At 37.2% G+C, this 21,260-nt stretch overlaps 1 protein-coding gene across 2 annotated transcripts in view; it reads right to left on the minus strand.

Moving 5' to 3' along the window:
* The window catches only part of Plxdc2 (plexin domain containing 2), a 403,601-nt gene that overhangs the window by 90,018 nt on the left and 292,323 nt on the right, over positions 1 to 21,260 (minus strand). For both annotated transcript variants that reach the window (XM_076572690.1, XM_076572691.1), the window contains 3 exons: positions 13,384 to 13,483; positions 4,512 to 4,607; positions 4,196 to 4,277 (listed from right to left, as the gene is read on the minus strand). In XM_076572690.1, the coding sequence (XP_076428805.1) occupies positions 4,196 to 4,277; positions 4,512 to 4,607; positions 13,384 to 13,483 (278 nt within the window). The remainder of the gene's footprint in view (positions 1 to 4,195; positions 4,278 to 4,511; positions 4,608 to 13,383; positions 13,484 to 21,260) is intronic.

Below are 21,260 nucleotides of genomic sequence, written 5' to 3' on the forward strand. Positions count from 1 at the left end.
TCATACTGGATTGCCATGCCCAGCCTTAATACAAGGGGAGGTGCTTAGTCTTACAGCAACTTGACATGCCATGCTTTGGTGATACCCATGGGAGGGCTGCCCCTTTCTGAATAGAAACAGAGGAGGAGTGGAATAGTGGTGAGGGGCAGAGGGACGTGGGGTGGGAGATAGGAGGGGAGGAGGGAGGGGAAACTGTGGTCAGGATGTAAAATAAATAATTTAATTAAAAAAATTTTAAACATGAGCCGGGCGGTGGCGGCACACGCCTTTAATCCCAGCACTCAGGAGGCAGAGGCAGGTGGATCTCTGTGAGTTTGAGGCCAGCCTGCACTACAGAGCAAGTTCCAGGACAGGTTCCAAAGCTACACAGTAAAAAACCCTGTCTCGAAAAACCAAAAATAAATAAATAAATAAATAAATAAATAAATAAGTAAATAAATAAATAAATAAAAATTAAAAAAATGATTAATTCCAGTTTTGTCAATTCTCAGAGAGGAAATAAACACTAGAAAACCATGGGCTAAGTATTTTCATTAAGTTCTTTCCATCCTTGATCTCCTTATGTATGCCTGTCATAAATGCTCTTAGATCCTGGGCCAGCCATGGCATACATTTTGTCTTAGTTTTTGCTTCCCCAAAAATGGGAATAAATGAAATCAAGAAACCAATTATCTTTTATATTGAGCAAGCCCAATTTGAGAGGTGAGAAATTGCTAGCAACTGATTATCAGTCTAGGATAAATGATCACATGTAATAAATAATGATGGAATGAAAGAAATCAAGGCAATATTTGTGCTACTTAATCTAACATGTCTCTTATTTTGTTTTCTGTTTGTTTTGTTTTCTCATAAAGGCACTAAAGTCTGGGAAAATAATACCATACAGCAAAGCAAAGTTTGGACCTTTATAGGTCTGAGGAGAAATTAGTAAAATGTAGTGCGGAAGTTAAATCAAAGTGCAATGAGCCATAGTTAAACCAATTAACGAGACAAATTTTGCTGTGAATATAACGGGGTTGCTCAAAATTGAAACCGAATCTGATATTTTAAATCTGGGCTCCATATTTAACAGAACAAAAGACACAGTAACATGTAAAAATGCATGCTTGTCAGCGATGAATCCTCTGAATCACATTTCACATTTACTATGCTGTCAGTAATGTGCAGGAATCTTAGGAATATTGTCACTATCCTCTATGTTTTGGTTATGCCATTTTGAAAAACCATCTAATCTTCTTGCAGTATCAATATGCACCTTTTTAAAATTAGCTTGCTTAACACATCCCCCTGTGAGGTATAACACAGAGCAGGTGAGCTAGCAAGATCCAAAGCTGGAAGTTCACACAGGTTCAAATTTAGTTTCCAAACTTACCACCAGGCTGGAAACCATAAGTACTTAGCCCAAGTACCCTGGCTTCCTCTGCTGCAAATATACTCTTATTTATAATGTCTGTAAACTCTTCAGCATCCATGCTACCTGGTTGATAAATTTCTCAATAAAATGGAAATACTAAGAATAGAAGCAGATTTCTACATGTGAGTATGCTTTAACTGAAAATATTGCCTTTTTTAAAAGTCAGAACATGTATTTTTGCATCTTTAAAAAGTGGTTGACATCATGTGTGTTTATAGCTGAGTCTTCAAAGCCTTCCTTTACTTTAACCTTGTTTTAGGCAGAAATTCTAATTATCCAAGAATCCTAGTATGTGGAAAGCTGAGACAGGAGGATGGAGTATTCAAGCTTACCCTGGGTTATAGAGCAAGTCACTATTTCAAATAACAAACCCAAACAAAGCCATCATACACTGATAAGGGCCATCAACTTGTGCTGGCTTTCATCAGACCTTCTGGCTTTAGCACTGGAAAGTTTCTTGTCCCGGAACACTCTTTCGTCCCAGAAAAACCTACACACAATTTATTCATCCAGAAACTAATCATAATTTATCATTTAGATAATATAATATCAGGGTATTTATTGGCAATGGAGATAAAGGGAAATATCATACATGGTCTTTGCCTTTAACACGCCTGTAAAGACTATGAAAAAATGAACCAAGACCTGCAAGTCTTACTCTAATGGTAATGTATCAGGATGGTAGTCAATAAACATGATCTTGAAGTGCTATGAAGATGGCTGATCAGTATCTTTCGTTAAACTGCTTTGAGCATTCTTCATTTCAGAGGTCACTGTCTAAACAGACTTGAATAACTGCTGATATGCATGTGATCTGTACAAAATCTTAGCAAAATATACATATAACCACTGATCCTTGATTTACAGTGGTTCTACTCACTCTGAATATACAAATCATTTAAAATCTGCTTTGAAAAATGCTAACTGCCTGGTTGCTTTTTTATTATTTGAATTTCATTTCCCAAAGAAAATGGCTGGCACAGCATGTTGAGCTGAGAACAAAACTAAGGCTCTCATCAACAACATTGTTGTAACTGCAGTACTGCAGTGGTTACTCCAAAGTTAGTCAGTTTAAAACGTTTCCCAAAATTGTCATGAAAAACGTTGCATTCTATCTTTACTCCTTCAATAGCATTTAACATGCATTTAGCATGGCACCTATGCTGCAGCAGGAAGATGAGGAGACAGCATCTATCCTCTGTAGCAGCAAGCCACCGAAGAACACCACCTGGAGGGAGAAGAGGTCTTTTCAAAGTCTCTGAATGATGGAGGCTGCAACTCCACCCGTGTGCAGGGATCCTGTTCATGTGCTTCACTGCTATGTTTCAAGCACCTTGGACACACATGATGTGCACAATGGCTCAGCAAATGACAGTCACTGACAGAGTGACTTCTCAAGAGTCTTCTGTATTAAATCCTTTACAGCTATGCTCCCTGAGGTAGGCACTCTTGGTTGCCAATTTGGTTGGATCTGGAACCAACTAACAGACATACCTCTGGGCTGGTGAGGAAGGGATTTTCCGGGAATAGTGAACAGAGGGGTGGCAACCCTTCTCTAGAATGTGCAGGACAGGATGACACTAAAAGCACTGATGCCTGCTTGTCATTGGGTTTCGTGGTGAGGTACAGATCCCATTGTTACTTTTACTGTTACCGTCAAAGCCAAGCTTCTTGGGGCTTCCACCATAAATAAAGAGCAGCTGCTTCCCAGGATTTTTCCAGGCCTTCAGAATCACACTGGGGCTACCGAGGCATTCTGTTTTGTGGCATAACAGCAACTGGACTCAGTCGTTTCGGCACTTAGACAGCTATAGCTGAACTACCGAGAGCTATATTGTGTAAGCCAACCTAATTTATCCCTTTTATAATATAAATCCATTCTACCCATTCTGTTCTTCTGGAGAAACCTAACTAATGCCCTCTGCTTTCCCAGAACCAGGAAATATTCATCGAACTGATTCCTTCTTGAGTCAGCTCGGTGTCACTAATTTATACAAGTGTTTGGTGGAAGTATGTCCATTCATCATTTCGAGGACCGGCAATCTGCTCTCCAGTGTCATATATCTCTCACACTGCTCAGTTTCTGTAAAACTCCTGAAATTGAACAATCTCCTTTACCACTGAAGAAAACCAGTAAATATTTTTTTGACACCAGCAAACTATGCATCTTAAGTTTCTAAGTCAATTAGAGTACAAGGCTAAAGCCACATACACGTTCCAATCATAGGAAGGTCAGGGAATGTCATCTTCAGCCTACATTAATAACCTTGAGTGATGACCTTTCAGCCACTGGATAGGAATTTTTTAAGAATGTGCATGCGATTACTGGAACGTATTCCTGCTATGGAAAACATAGTTCATGCCATACTTTCTGCAGAATAGGGGCTGGAACTATCCATTCAATGCTTCAGTACCTACACTGTGATGTATTTAAAACCCTATAGAGAATTATAAATCTATGTTATGCTGTGGCCATATAGACTATGGAAGTTCTTAGTCATTTTAAGCATTTGACAAATGAATATGCTGAAATCTCCTTTTCTGAGCACAATGGTTTTGCACTTTGGTCTGTCCAACTATGCTTCTATATGTTATATGTTCATATACAACACATATGAACATATATATATACACACACACATATATATATACATATATGTTCACACCTATACATTCAATGCATATATGATCTATACACTTGACAAAATTTATAACTCAGCAGGTATAGTTAACAAGTCTTTTTAAAAATAAAAAAATCATGTTTATTAATTTTTCTTTTACCTTTGAAGTTTACTGCACCAACTGCAGTTGAAGCCAATCTGAGAGGATACACAAGGACCACAACCATTGAACTGGAGACATGCTGAGAAACAGAAGAGAATAGATTCAAGACTAATTGACAGCATGGAGGAGAGAGAGAAACTACTTCTCCAAACTAAATATCACCACCCATCCCTGTACACACTCAGGGTCAAGATACTTATGCTTGACAAGCACAATTAGAATTGCATACTGAATAATTATAAGCCAACTTATTGAACAGATCAGATTGTCAGACTTGTTATTTTGCCCACTTTACTAACTTAAATTAACTTACTGGGGAGTGGGGTCATCTCCACTGCTGAAATGTTGGTAATTTTTGACATTTGTAGTTCTACTCGGTGATATTCATAAATTGTTCTTCTTCGAACATCTATAAAAACAAGTGAAAGAAAAATCAGTGTCGAACATTTTTCCACTTTTAAACAAGATCATTTTAATAATAGACACAGAAGTGCTACCCATTTCTAAAAAAAGCCACTTCAGCTTAAAGTTGGAGAAACTGTATCATCTTATCATTGGGATTTCATGTATCAAATCCTTCAAAATATGGAAATCTATCAAGGAGCCTCTGAGGCTGTGTGTGTATTGCAGTTAGTTGGCAGCCTGCTAACTCAGGGAAATGTCTTAAATCTCACTTTGCACATCAATGGTACCATTTCTGGTTATATAGATACATGATATAGAGGTTTAATTTTGTGATTATCAATCTCTTCACAGGATGGGCTTTAACTTGAAGCTGTTTTAGGTGGGAAAGTATATAAGTTTGTGTCCATTATGTCACTCACTAGAAAGCTCTTCATGTTAATGAGACTGAAAAATTTAAAACAAAATTTAAAATCAGAAATCAAATTAATTTCTTTTTTGTATAATTGAAAGAAGCATACATATTCTTCTCAATCATTAATAACTGAGGAAGGACAAAGTTCCCCTGTCATTAGAAAAAAAATAATGATTTCTTGATATGTTTCCTTGAGGTAAGGAGTCATAGCATCTTCTTTAGTCTTTAACTTTTGGAGAAAAGATAATGACTGCTCACGCTTTCCCTACACCTAAGTTGAGTGAGTTCCTAACATATTTCTTTCCCATGTGTTTTTCCCAATTTGGTTTCTAGAAGTCAAAAGAATAAGGGCTTATAATACTATTATTAGGATGAAGGTTCTCAGGTCTTCACAGCACAGTTTTGAAAGTGCCCATCACAGTAGCTGATTTCTACCACATCAGCACATTGTTCATGTCATATTAAACTTTAAAAGCCTCAGGTAGTGGCAATGAGTGGGAAGCCCTCCGAGGAGTTAGATAGTGATAGTGTATATGAAGTGGAGGGAAGGAGAAACCATTTTCTATGCTGGTTTTATTTGCCTGCCTAGTGCCCCAACTATTGGGAGGAGATTAATTTAACAAGACTATAATTAATGAAAATCATTTTGTTTGGTGACCCGCCAGTCAATGACAGCTTCCAAATGCTTGCTTCTGTCATAATTCAGACAACTCTGTTAAAAACAAGTCATTAGGAATTTATTCACTGGTGGGCCCTGCCAAGCGTAGAACTTTCATATGACTCCAGAAATGTATTTAGCTCATATGCCTTCAAGAAAGCAAGCCACAATGTTAAAATAAATGTTTGCTACTTCAATTACTTTCATATAACTTTTAAAAAACTTAAGATTGACTAAAATATTCATCAGTTAAGGACTGTTACAAATTAGAAAATAAAATAAACCTTCACAGAGTAACACCTGGAGAAAATACAGTCCTGTGAGTAAGATATTATGGTGCTATGACTCAGTGTGCAAATGTTGAACTATTGGCTTGATGAAATATCACCATCAGGGTAGGTGAAGGGACTCTGGCCAGTAAAAGCATGGCAGGCATGGCTCCAGCAGGCCTTACCCTTCTTTCCCATTCTCTCTGCCTTGCTAAAAACATTAGATTATATTCTTTTTTTTTTTTTTTTTTTTTTGGTTTTTCGAGACAGAGTTTCTCTGCATAGCTTTGCGCCTTTCCTGGGACTCACTTGGTAGCCCAGGCTGGCCTCGAACTCACAGAGATCCTCCTGGCTCTGCCTCCCGAGTGCTGGGATTAAAGGCGTGCGCCACCACCGCCCGGCTTAGATTATATTCTTGAAGCTAGCCACCAAGGTGGCTATTCCCTTATTTGGCCACTTCCTCCTACTGAGGCTGACTACCAATGTCCAGCTATCAAAGTATTGAAGTCCAGCAATCAACAGCCCCTGTTGGCTTACCTAATTAACATGACCAATTAAAATTAACCACCTCATCCTAACATGGGGTTTCCCCTTTTTCCTTTATAAACTGTTATTTTCCTATATGCTACATTTCTCTCCTCTCTATGCAGAGGCAGTTCTTAGTTTTCCTCTGGGGCCAAATATCCCTTCCTCTTTCCCCTTGTACCTTTCCCCTTCTCCCTCATCCTCTGTCTCCTGTCTTTGTCTCTCAGTCTCTGCCTTTTGTCCCTCTGGGACAAATAAATCTGCTCTATTTAAAAACTTGCTGATACAGATCCTTTCGGTAGGGCCAGTGTAGTCGTACAGAAGAACCTCTAGGAATCCTATCCCTCTCCACATCCACCCTCAGTGGATTAACTGGATTCTGCTTTGCTTCCTTGCCTTCAAAGCAAACATTCACAAGAGAAGATAATGGTAATGTCCTCCCTTGCCCTATCCTTGCATTTACTAAATGTCTTCGTCCATTGAATGGTGAAGCACATGTTCTGCTGCCACTGTCTCCTTTGGGTTGCTTAACGACTGGTTCCAAATGATTGTACCTCACTTGTTTTCCAATCCAAATTGGTCCCAGCACCGGCTACTCAGTACTCTTTAAAGCAAACAGTAGGTCATGCACATCACAAGATTCGTTCTCAGCATGAGGGCTCAGGGAAAGTAAACAAAAAGTTAAGGAAAAACAGGATACTATTACAGCAGCTACAAGCTTCCCACACACAGACGTAGTAACAGAGTTAGCTAGTGGGCGCTGCAAAAGAAAGCACATAGAAAAGCATTTGAATGTGTCGGTTGCAAACTTTTTTTTTTTCCTAATTCTGCTGTGATTCCATGAAACATTAGTCAAACGTTGGATAAAGGAGAATAAATTTGGCTGACCAGGAAGTGTGTTCATCTAGACCTCATGTACTGCTTTCTCATTCCCTCTCTATTTCACAAGTTTCAGGGCATTGCTCAAGCCGAAGAGTCACATGTCAGAAGTTACTTTCCCATGTGTAAAGGAAATCAGACCTGTGGGGGAAAATACACTTTCCCCGCCCCCTTCTTTCCTCACCCAGCTTCCTGATACTCAAATAAGGCTTCATTTCCTGACTCCCTTTCGGAATCATCTGCCCAGAGACTTAGAAGCCAGGCTGTGAGAGAAGGACAGAGTGGGTTCCTCACAGCCCTTTGACTAACACAGCTCTCCAGACCCTAGGGAAGCACACATCCTTGCTCCCAAGAATCAGAAGATTGTGTCATGCACATTTGAGATGTCATTAAATCAAATGCCATGTTATTAAATCTCATGCCATTAATTATATTTTTTCTTTCAGAGAAAAGAAAGGAGAAACAATGGCTTCATTAAATGGAAATTAGTGGAATGGAGTATGAGTTTTTTTCACCTTTAGAATCAATTGTTGAACAAGACAAGCACGGGCAAAACAGTGGACAGTATTTAGGGCTCAATCATTTAGATGTCTGGTCTACACCATAGCAGTACAAACTGTGCTGAAAAGGAAGTTTTCAATATCAAAATTCATTTGGGAGAATTAACATGCCGGCATGTTTCTATGGCTGGTGACCAGAACTAGTTAAAAATCCAGTGCTCCCTTTGTAGTAGGCAAGTGTAAAAAGAACACAATTTGTTATGTAACTGATGAGGGAAGGAATTATTAAAGTGAAAGTATGAATTTGAGGCAAAAACAAAATAGAAAAGCTAAAAGAATATTGTATCAGACCATGACAGTTAAAGTAATTAAGTATTAAAAATAATTAAAAAGTACCCCTCACTTCTAACTGGTTAGCGATTTCATGCCCATGCTTTATGGAGTAAAGAGAAGGGTCTTCAAAGATGAGTTCTTCATTCACTGCTTGCATGAAAAAAAAAAGCATTTTGTGCTGACTCTCACTTGCTTAGATCAGTTAATCCTGTCCCAATGGGACTGCTAGCAAGTTTGCATTGATCAAATGAATGTTCAAATGCCTAGCACGTTAACCTCTTGTTAAAGTCCTCTCTCTGACTTTTATGATTTTATATTAGAAATAACATAAAATGGCTGCTTTGAGTAAATCAAGACAATTTAAATAAGTAAAAACTTGTTTTCTTGGCATATGTGGGCTCAAATGAAAAGTCAATGCATGCATAAAAAATTAAATGAAATCTTAACCTATTTCTGAAGGAGAACTTTCTTGTTCATGGCATCCCCACGAAAGTTCTCAAATATGTTAAATTTTCAGGCTAGGAGATGGGTTAGTGCATGAGCACTTGCTGAATTCACAAAGGATGAGTTTGAATCCCCAGCACTCAGCAAAAGGCTAGGTATTGATGCTTTACAGCCTTTGCGGGGGGTGGGGAGGTTGGGGTGGGGTTGTGCAGACAGGCAAATTCCCTGAGCTCCTGGCCAACCAGCCTATAGGAAATACAAAGCTTCTGATTCAGTGTTGATTATCTTTCAAGGTAATACAGCAGGGAGCAACAGAAGAATACCCACAAAGTCCTGTCCTTTTCAGGTCTCTGTATGTGCACATGTGGATTTGCCACCAGGACACCCTCTTCTATCACAGATACAGAAACAGACACACACATACAAATACACAGACACAGACACACATTCTCTCACAAACACATACGCAAAGACACACTATCTTTAACACAAACATATGCACATACATACACTCTTTTTCTCTCTCTCTTACTCATACAGAGACACTCACATACACCACTATCTACACACATTTTAAAAACTCAAGATCAACTAAATAAGTATGCTAATAATGCATGAATTAAAATGAAATATCATTTTGCCCAATGCTCCTTAATAAGATGGTATTTTATAAAGGAGAGCATGATTCTTTATTTATCCTTTCATTGAGCCTTTGGTGAGCTAGTTCAGGCTTGAAATCAAAGCAGCCAATGGAATGGTGCTGCAAAGGGAAGCAATTTTACATTCTGCAGAATGAATAATTTTGAAGGGCTTTGCACTTAGAGAGAATAAAGATCAGCTTACGCCATTCACTGGAGATTTATAGACTGATTTGGCCTAAATGAATGACAGGACAGATGACTCTAAAAAGATAAACTAGGCTCTTCTGGAAGCACTTGAAATGGGTTCTATGAAATAATCTAGAAGAAAAAATTTGCATGATTATTTGTGTTTTCATAGTTTTAATTTCACATTAAAAGTTCTAATTGTTAAATTACAATAACTATACACTACCATCAAATAAAAATTATAAATACTATTATTATATTTCAAAATTTACTATTTAATAATTGCACATGCTTGAAATTCATTATTAATAATATTTAACTAAGTTATTTTAAAGGCACTTGGCAGTCAATATTTTACTTAAATATATGTGTGTATAAGTTCTACTGTTGCTTTGTTTAGTCAGGTAGCCAATGGTCACATGCTGTTCTTGAACTTAAAATTAATTAAATGTAATTTAAAACTTAGTGTCTAAGGTTAAGCAGTCACTATAGAAGTGTATCTTGGCCACATTTAGCTAATAAGCTCATGTTCAAGTGTAGACCTCATGAACAAGACAGGCAAGATTTTTAGACAGTGTGCTGTTCTCTTGAGAATTAAGGATACAGCTATTTTTAATATTAAATAAACAAAACTTGGCTTATGTTTACTAGATTGTTTTACTCTCACTCTAAGTAGTCTCAACTGACTTCTGGGAAATGATCTCTTGTCTGCAAACTTGTGAAAACCTTGCATGTACAGCAAAATATGTACAAATGGCTTCCAGAGTTCAAATATAAGTTAGAAACTTTCAGGACATTTTGCTACACAAATTAATTGAAGTTCTTTTTCTGAATATGGCAGAGTGTCTTTATACAGATGTGACTTATAATAGCTAACAAAGCAAAGGTCAATAAATTTGACATAGGAATTGATGTTGAGAAGGGTTTGATATTATGAAAGTACCAGATAACATCGCTGGTGAGAAGCATAGATTGAAATATCCTAAGGGATTTGGAAACTGTCTCTCTCATGACTTCTGCTGGAATACTTTCAATCAGGTCAGCAGCTATACAGGCAAGCTCATCTTGCTAGAATTTTATTTGTGTGCGTTCAAATAAATTTCTCATTACTAAGTGACACAGTTTTAAGTTCCTTTGTTTTTGTTTTGTTTTTCAAAGACCCATACAGCATTCTGATTTCTCTACTTTTATTTGAGGAAATGCCTTTCTTGTTAAGCTCGGAGGGCGTGGAAATAGTGAGGCTAGAAGAAGAAAGTCAGCACCCAGAAGTTACAATTGAATTTCCAAATACTAAATTGGAGGAGAGAGAAGCAAACAAATGTCATTAACAAATGTTAGTATGAGAAGCACTATCTATGACCAATCACTAGAAAGTTAATATAACTATGGAAGGAAAGAAATTGTCCTTTACTTGGTATAATTATCCATTATTCTAAAAATACACTCATTGAGAAAAGCAGTAACAGAAACAAAGGATTCATATTCCACACAGGGATCACTCCCAATAGTGAGACTTCTTAACATAATTTTGCAAGGGATTTAAGTATTTACCTACATTCTCATAGCACAAGTAACAGTAAATATTGCTAATGTGTCTCCAAGAATCGTCTCATTTCCTGGGGTTGGGAAACTGATGGAGGAATCATACTTTGTATTAAACAAACGTTGGGTTATTCTGTTTGCTGACATTAAAAAGTATATATTTCTTCTCTTTCAGTTGATCATTAAATGGAACTATGCTTTTCTTAGACAGGAGCTCATGTGATACAGATTATATCAGAACAGATTCTTAAAGAGATTAACATTTTCCTGTTCCTGGGATGATTTTAAAGTAGAACTCATCAATTCCAACTGTCTTCCTTCAGCATGGACTCGTGTAGCATAGAAGGGGAACATTAGAGATTCCATTTCTTCTTGGCTATTTTTCCCCCCTGGAATGAATAATAAGGTCAGCAAGAGCTGTGGATGCCATTGAAGGCATGCAGCCGCCTGAGAACTGATCGGCTCTGAACTCTAAGCCTGGGTAATTTTTGTGCAGTGAATACTGAGTCCAAGGAGCATACTTAATATGCTCTCAAGGTTTACATGTATTTATTTATTTATGATCAGTTTATTTCATGCAATTTATATTTTGGAGAATTCTTTTCTCTAAAATTATCCATTCACAGCATAAATCACATTTTAGGACCCTTCTAAGTACAACTGTACAATCAGGGAAAAAAAAATTCAAACATCATATCGCACATGAAGAGACTTTCATAGAACATAAAACTTATTTTGTATTTTTGTGGATTTGTTCTCTAAAGTACCTTCTTAGCAAGCAGCACATAAACCGTCTTCCATGGATGGAAAGAAACAAAGAAACCAAAGCCAGTGTTCCCTTTTTCCTTGTTGAATAACTGACTTGAGTCATGCCCAATTTAACTCCCCTGAAAGGAAAAATGTGGGAACACTCCTTCTCAAATAGAGGCCAACCGTGACTCTCCAGGGCTCTGCCTCTTATTCAAGAGTTCTGTCAGGAAGCCTTTATGTTGCCTTACACACACTAATGGATCTTTGTTTTGTTCTCAGTACAATTAATTTTCTGAAAAATCTGCCTTGATTTAAAAATTCCCTTGACTATTACCTATTATGGTCTCTGAGATAACAAGGAGAAACCCAGTGGAGGGTGTACATGTTCTTCACTGAGTAGAATGTCACTTACAATAAATGCCATCCTATGCCAAGAGAATCCTTGAGTGTTAGCAGTCACACTGTTTCTTTGGAGAGTCTAGTTTCCACTTCATTTACTCCTTGCAATTGAGAGGTGACATAATTAAACAGAATCACCTCAAGTTTGCCCCAACGTATGGATGTGATAAATTAAGTTACCACTAATGAAATAAAGGAAGAACTTGAAAATGGGGAAGTACATGATCTACTCTCTAAATGTATTTTATTCTTACTCCTTGCTTTAAACAAATATATTTAAAGGAGAAAACAAGTACTCTCAGGATTAGTGGCCTGAATGATTCATCAGGATTATTTTGGCAGGAGAGGAGGTTTAAAAGTCAGAATGCAGCCGGGCAGTGGTGGCACATGTCTTTAATCCCTGAGCACTAGGGAGGCAGTGGCAGGGAGATTTCTTTGAGTTCAAGGCCAGCCTGGTCTACAAGAGAGCGTTCCAGGACAGCCAGGATTGTTATATAGCAAAACCTTGTCTTGGAAAATGCTCAGAAGGTGGTCAGAACAGCAGAAAACACAGCCAGCATGCTAGCTTTCTCCTTCCTCTTTCTTGCTTAAATGCCAGGATGAATGCAGGGTCTCTGCACATGCTAAGCACATACTCTAGGTCTAAGTACATCCCCCAGCAACATGTCAATCTGCAAAGCTAATGAACAACTGTGCAAATAATGAGTGTTCTCTTACTCTACAAAATATAAATGACATTAGCAAAAATAATGTAAATGAAAAGGAAAGATGTGACTTCTCTGGGGGGTACAGGTTCATCTCCATTTTTCTTTGCTTAAATTCCCTGATCAAATGTGTTAACTATAAAATGGCACAAACCTTCTTTTTTTCTCATAAAATTATTTAAAATACATAAATAAACATGGAACATTGTAGGGCTCTCACCTAGATAAATTGTCACTGTTTTACACCCATGTTCCTGCTGTTGTTACTGAATCCTCTCTGCCAAACTGAGCAACTATGCCAAAGAGGCCAAACCCAGCCACATTCAAATGTCCTTGGATTGGCCTTGTCTTTTCTTTTCCCCTAAGCTTATTACTTCAGGGGAAATGGGGATAAGCAACAAGAGTTATTGACATAAACCACATGAATTAACAAGCAGCGATTATTTTAGTTTTTCTGCAGTCCTCCTGTTTGAGGTCAATGTCCTTAGAATTGACCCCAATAGAAAGATTAACATTTGATTACCCTTCTTCTACCTACTGGGGATTTGCTGGATCCTGTGGACAACGACAAATGCATCAGACAGCCCGACTTTCACTGGATGGTTGGTGGAACTTATCTGGGTGACCAAGACAGGAATCTAGAAAAAGAAAAGGCAGAGTTCTGTGTATTAGACATGACTTGGACTCACGCGTTGGGGTGGAGTCATCCTGTTTAATGAATAAAATCAGAAACTGGAGATGAAAGACTAGAAAACAAACATGGATTATCACAGAAAGTAAATAGACAGTGCCTTAGACTCACATCAGGTAGTGTAATATATGAAATAAACTCACAAGAGCTTCTGGTCATGTGTTTGGCAACTTGATATTGATAGAAATAGGTTCTCAAATATAATTGATACCAGGAGCTATGAAATTATCACACACACATGTACACTATGACTAGTGCTGGCTATAATTTCCATAACAAAAATTCTTCCTTTATTATTTGTTTTCAGACATGACTTTATTCTGTATTTAATTTTATGGAGTATTTTAAATTCCTGTTTATAAATGGTCCTGTAAACATAAAGAACTAAAAAAAATAGTATATTGCATAGCATATGTTTAATCACATCATTGCTGGTGATTATATTAGTCACATAATACATGACTGGTTAAGAGTATAGTTAAGTTAATCAGGAACAATGCTTCTTGTCCTAAGTTGCTGTTCTAAAGGAAGGGCCTGGAAAACTTCTGAGAGAGACAATATGGGATGTTTCAGGGGATCATAGCCTACATTTTAATCTCAAGGAAGTTAAAGATCTGGATAGAGCACACATTTCAAATATTTTCAGCTGAAAGCCCAGGGCACACTGATTATATATGAGCCAAGATTTGTCAATTCTGAATGAGCGCTTCTTTGTGGCTGTTCTGGATTTAGGAAAGAGTCCACTGAAAAATATTACTGACTTTAATACCAGTTTTACATAAATAAAAACAGGAATGAGGCCATATTCAACAACTAATAGGGCAGGAAATAAAAAGGAAAGGACAAATGCACCAGGAAACCTTTAGGTAGAAGGAAATTGGGGTCATCTGGAGATAATTCAATAACAACTCTATTTGAGGGGCCAGAGAAATGTCTTGTGAGGTAAAAAACATTTTTTATGGCCTGAGTTTCAACTCTTGAACCCACGTAAAAAGCCTGACACCGTAGCATGAATCTGCAATCCCACAGCAAGAAGGGAGAACTCAATGGAAACAAGAGAGACTTTGCCTCCAAAGAAGATGGAAAAAGAGAATAGGATCTTGGAAGGTTGCCAACTGAATTTTACATTTATGCTGTCACACACACACACACACATACACACAGAGAGAGAGAGAGAGAGAGAGACAGACACACACACTCACACTAATGTAAGATTTTTAAAGGATATATTTTATCTGGTGTTACTGTATTTGCCATAGTAAACAGGACAGTGATATATAGAAAGGGAGTTGATTTCCTGTGACATCCTGAAATTGTAAAGGCTATTTTGGTAAACTTGAGAGAGAATCTTATTTCAGAACTTTGTGGAATTGTGGTCAGAAAAGACACTTCCCATTTACATTATTTCATTCACATTCTTCCATCCTTTAAGTGATAGTTGAGTGTTGCAATTTTATAGCAGAATGCCCTGTTCATAACCAACATTAGGTGACATATTTTATTTGGTAACTTAGAAACCAGTGCTGAGTATTAATCAATGTATCATTTTTTTTTCATGGACATTTGCAGAATTTGGATGTTACATGTCCCCCAAAAGACTATGTGTCATAGACTGGTCATGAGGGTGGTGAATTGGGAAGTAACAGAACTTTGAGAGGAGTAAAACCTAGTGGCAAGTTGTTAGGTATTTGTAGCATTTTCTTCAAGGAAATTGTGAGATATTTTCCTCTCGCCTTTTGCTGTTTGGCAATAAGGAAGTTGTTTCTCTCCACTATGGGTTCCCCAGCACTGCTTTCTGGCATCTACACCAGAAACTCAAAGCAAAGATTTCATCTAATTCTTGATCCAATCCATTAATAGGAGACTGAGGACATCACTAAACTGGCTGAGTGATTACCTAGCATGCATGAAGACCTTGAAAGATTCAATTCTTAGTACTACAGAGAAAGGGCAGAGTGGTTCATGCTTATAATCCATCATTGAGTAGATGGAGGCAGAAGGGTTAGAAGTTGAAGGCTATAAAGGGGTATATTTTGTATTTGAGGGCATTCTGAACTACATAAAACTATCTCAAAAAATATAATCTCTAAAACAGGGAATCAAAACAACCCATTTTTCTTTATAGGTTATTCTTGTAAGGTATTTTGTTATAGTGACAGAAAGTCAACATATATTATAACATACTAATATATTAGTTATATTATACATAATTTATTATGTGATATAATATAATTAATATGTGATATATAATATATTATATTAGTATGTTATACTATAATATTAGTATAGTTATATTAGTATACAATCTTATATTCTAGGTTGTGAAATGCTAACATAATGTAAATGGTATTTTATATAGGTTTCCAAGTTAAAGAAGACAAAAAAGATGGAAAAACATACAAGTAAAACCTCACTGCAAAATTACATTTTTACCACGTTTAGAATAAAAATTAAAGTTGCATTACTGGCATTGGTCACTTGTTTCCATTCTCCAACAATGTGAGTTATGGGATTTGCTTTTTCCTCTCCCATTTTCAGGATGGAACTTGTTTTTAGTTTTTTGAGACAGGGTTTCTCTGTGTAGATTTGCACCTTTCCTGGAACTCACTTGGTAGTCCAGGCTGGCCTTGAACTCACAAAGATCCGCCTGCCTCTGCCTCCCGAGTGCTGGGATTAAAGGTGTGTGCCACCACCGCCCGGCCAGGATGGAACTTATATAGCCATCAACCAAAAGGCCTTGTTATGTGTTGTTCATGCATGTTGTGTATACACAACAGACCATGTTGTCCAGGTCATGTGTCCTTCTAGCAATTTCATCTCCAGATTATACAACCCAACTTTTCTACCTTTTTCCTATCTCTTCCCATTCCCAATCCTCTTTTGTTTTCATGATGCTTTCTCCATCTCTTTCTTTTCTTTTACTGTCTTCCTTTATATTTTATCTCTATGCCTATCCTTCTCCTCTAGGGCTTTTGCCTGTGGTAGATTAATTATACTCGTGGGCTCAATTCAAGTTTTCTCCTGTTGAGGTTGCTTTCTGACTTTGCAGCAACATCTCACTCTGACTTTGAGCCTGTTCAGATGACAAAAGCAAACACAAAGCAAAAAAAATGCCAGTGGACTTTGATTTCCTTTCCTGGTCCTTGTCACTGCCTGGAAAATGTATGTTCATTAATGATGTAATCAAGTTACAAGAAAGTTTTGTTGTTGTTTTGTTGGTGGTGGTGGTGGTGGTTATTTCTCCCCAGAAGAGTTCATCCTTGACTAGCCAGCTGCTAGTCAATCTCCCAGTTAATAGCTGACACACAGGAATTGTACATAATAACACATTTGAAATCAGAAAGCCCAACCATGATCAGCAGAACCAACTTAATCATTGATATATGAATAATAAGAATGGGATTGATTTTAGTTATAAAAGGGGTGATCTGTTACATAGCCATACTCATACTGAACAATACATTCTCTATTAAAGATCAAGTTGTTGATACAAAATTTTATGGGTGTGTCTACATAAGATGAAATATCTCTTAAATTCTACTGAAAAGATTAGAATATTCCAGTAGAACATTATGGGCCTTTTCAGTCCTCATATTGGTGTGTGTATGTGTGTGTGTGTGTGTGATGTACACCTGTAGGGGCACGCATATGTGGAGATATGAGTAGCGTTTGGGTGTCCTATTCTATCCCCTCCACTTTCTTTCTTTTTCTTTTTTTTCAGTATGACCCAATTGGTAATAATTTATTTCATAGACATAGTCAAATCCCTTCAGGCTGTATATAACACTTGCAATAGTTTTCTGTGTAAATATAGCTTTTAACACTATTAAAAATTTGGTTCTTAGAGACAAGATCTCTCACAGAACATAGAGCTAGGCTGGTGCAAAGCATGTCTTCACAATTCTGTCTCTAGCTCCCACAGTGCTGTGGCCTCAATTGCATGAAAAGCCACTCACAGATTATTAAGTGGGCATTGGGACTTTAAACTCAGCACCTCACGTTTGTTTACCAAGTGCTTTTACCACTGAACGATCAATTCCATGCCTGCTCTGACATTTTAAAGTTTCAACAAGTATTGTTAGCAATGATTCAAACAAAATTATTAACTAAACATCCTACCTTTCCATGCAAAGGGAAGTAAAGAAAAACTCCACTTTCAGTCAAAAGACATATTTTAGCATGCCGCCAGTTTTAAAATATACATATTCTTGAAGTTTTGATTTCTGAATACTCAGTGTGAAAGCCTTTATTTTCTATGTATTATCTTTATCATGAGTCTTAATGCATTATGGGAACATAGAATAGAAAACAAATTTCTAAAATATATCTCCTACACAGAAATAGTTTATTTGAAAAGTTACAATGTTCTTGCTGTTTGATAAGATAAGCCAGAATGCATTCATTCATCCATCAGATATAAATTAACATATAGCATGTAGTGATGTGTTGATAAGAATTAGTCAGAGAAGAAAGCGATTATCTTGTTCTCACAAAGATTCCAATTCACAGGTTACAGACACCAAATCAAGCAAAGAAGACAACATAATTTACCAGAAGGAGCTTGGGACTAAGGTATATAATAAAATAAGGTAAATAAATAGAGAGGGATTAGAGTCTGTAAGGAGGAGAGTTGCAGAAGGTGTCTCTATTATGACTTTACATCATAAACTAAAAGAATGGAAAGAGTCTGGCATGTGGAACAGTTCTCGGTAGAGACCAGCAGATGTAAAGGGCTTGAGTGAGTTACTTTTGGTGTTTTTAGTAAATATAGTATTACCTTTACTGCTGTAGCAGAGAAAGGAAGCAAGGGGTGGGAGGCTGAGAGGGGCAACTCGCAAGGGGATACATTCCCCTTGGAAGTTATGGCTATGACATTAGATTATATTTCAAAAACTTTAGAAAGATTTGACTGGGTATCATAATGCACACCTGTAAATCCTTCACTTGAGAGGTAAAAATAGGAGGAGTGAGAGTTCAAGACTAGCCTGGATTTCATAAAACGACCTCCAAATAAAGCAAAATAAACAACAACCAAACCAACCAATCAAAATCCTGCTCCACAAATTAGTTCAAATTCAAAAGCAAAACATACAGAAGAGAAGATTAGGAGAGCTTTATGCAGAAGAAGGGAATTCCTTTGTGTTTGTAAAATGAAAGGGAAATGCAGTGTCAGTCATGGAGTCAAGATTGTACAGGGCAAAGGGAGACAGAGGGGTTTATTGGAAGGTTATCACAGCTGTCCAGGAGAGGCCTTGATGGCTGGTCTACAATCAAGTAGCAATTCCAAAGGATCAATCCTTGATGTATCTTATCCATACCACTGTCAAGATGGACTTCACAAGGAAACTGAGAGAAGTGAGATTGAAGTTGGTACCAGGAGTTTGGTGTCAATGCCAGGGAAATCAGTTTTGTTTCATCAGGGATATTATGTTGTCCAGCTGCAGGGAGGTGGGTGCCATGCAGCATGTAAGAAGGGTGTCCCCAGAGCATACAGAGAGCACTGGGAGCCTTAAAGAACAGGAAGGCAAGGTATAGAGGTTAAGCCAAAAAGAATGGGAGAGGGACAGTCAGTTTACAGCATCACCACTGACTTCCTATGATCTCCTTTGAGATGTTATGGGCTGGAAAATGCTAGGAGCTCTTACATTCTGATGTTTTGTTCTGATTAAATATTAAAATGAAAATGTACAAGGATCTTTGAATTTCCTACATTTTCCTAGAAGCCACCCAAGCCTTTTGATAAAGTAATTACTATCCAGGTTTTGAAATGCTGCTTTTGCCAATTGAATTAAATACCTATTATCCCCAGAGATTAACGAAGATAAGGTGAAACTGTGCAGCCTTTCTCGGGTGTTTCATATTGAAATAAGTGTCTCTCTGCCTGGTATCCACATAGCCTTTCTTCTCCTCCTTCTTTGTTTTTTTTTTTTTTTTTTTTACCCATAAATACCAAGGACTATGACTGTGACAATGAGTATGGCTGAGCTCACTGACAGCAGAAAAGAACAGCGTGCAGATTTCCTTGTTGCTTTGCTGATATAAAATTGATGAACATTAATATCTATCAGCGGGAGATATTGTTAAAAGCTACATATAAAATGAACAGCTTTTCCCTAACAATAGTGAAGCAATTCTCTCTCTCTCTCTCTCTCTCTCTCTCTCTCTCTCTCTCTCTCTCTCTCTCTCTCTCTCTCTCCCTCTCTCTCTCGTGTGTAAGTAAACTGTTTCAATTATTGTACACAATTTTCAAAAAAATATATTTTATTGTCATGATACTCTGTAACCTACTGTGAAAATATGAGGTATCTAAGTTAGAAAATCCACGACAAAATAAGTTGTCAAAATTCGCAAAGTCTTTTATAACTTATGGAAACTTATGTATTCTTAACCCTTTCTATATACAAACTTTTAGTATTCCAAAAGTATCTCTTGGGTCAGTCATCTTAGGGCAACAACAACAAACTATGAAATCTTAACTTGAAGTATTGTATCTTATACAGAAACGTATCTCCATTGTCTTGATGTGTCCAAATAGCTGTTATTTAATAATTGAAATAAACAAAATTGGAAATGGGCCTTTGTGTGACATGAAGTATAAATTCCTGAGAAGTGGTTTTGCACTGTACATAATTCCACACAATGGACAGGAAGGATGCATTAGCACCAGTCAAAATATGTTTTCATTTTGGCTCATAAATCCTCTTTCTTTACAACATGTTTAATTATATTCTCAATTTGACAAATTGCCAAGAGTTTATTATTTGAACCGAGGTTTCCTATGGATGATATATTGGGACAAATTAAGAAGGGAAGCAGGCTGACATTTGACAAAGTTATGGCAGAAAAATTAGGGCTCAGCAATGCCGGGGCAGAATATCCTGGCCGGAGGAAAATGAGTCAAAGATAAAATCTATTTTGTTTTCTACATTATAGTATCATTCTTCTGGACACACAGGCCCTGCACTGTCCTCACAAGCTGGGCTTTTATTGAGGTCTCAGTATCAAGGAGATAGCACAAGACTCTAGAATCAGCGATGATGGAATTTTACTTTACCTGTTCTTCGTTCTGCCCTGAAAGGCTTGCCGAAACGTTCATTTGTTTTCATTATGGACGCTGCTATCTGTCTAATGGGCCGCACAGTGTCTCAGCCAGAGCTTGACTTGTAGAGTGTGTGTTCTGAAGGGTGACTATCCGAACTGAAAATTATGACTGGAAACTCAATTTTGTCCATTTGCTAATCAGCAATATGGTATCTAGTCACTTAATATCAGAAACAACAACAACAAAAAGGCCCAAAAGAAACAAGAGCTTTCTATTTTAACATGTTATGTGTATGAATCTTTAACTTTCTACCTAATCTTCCTGGAATGACAGATCAAATTTATTTATCCTCTGCTATTCAGTAGGAAATCTAATAAATGTGCATGTGCATGCAAACACACACACACACACACACACACACACACAAACACACACACACACCTTCAAACTCTCTTTGCTATTAAAAAATAATGCACAAAGTAAAAAATATGTATGTCAAATTGCCTATAACTATAGTCGAATAGAAGATATTTATTTTAAGTTTAACATTAAAATCCTTCTGATTTCCTGGATTGTGAATGATCATTGTGAATGATCCACAGGAATAATTTCATTCCTCTTAACTCACAGTTATTGAAATCATCAAAAAACTTGACCATGTGAAAGCAAAATAAAGTATAAT

Source organism: Peromyscus maniculatus, chromosome 5, assembly GCF_049852395.1.
Source record: "Peromyscus maniculatus bairdii isolate BWxNUB_F1_BW_parent chromosome 5, HU_Pman_BW_mat_3.1, whole genome shotgun sequence".
Lineage (NCBI taxonomy): Eukaryota > Metazoa > Chordata > Mammalia > Rodentia > Cricetidae > Peromyscus > Peromyscus maniculatus.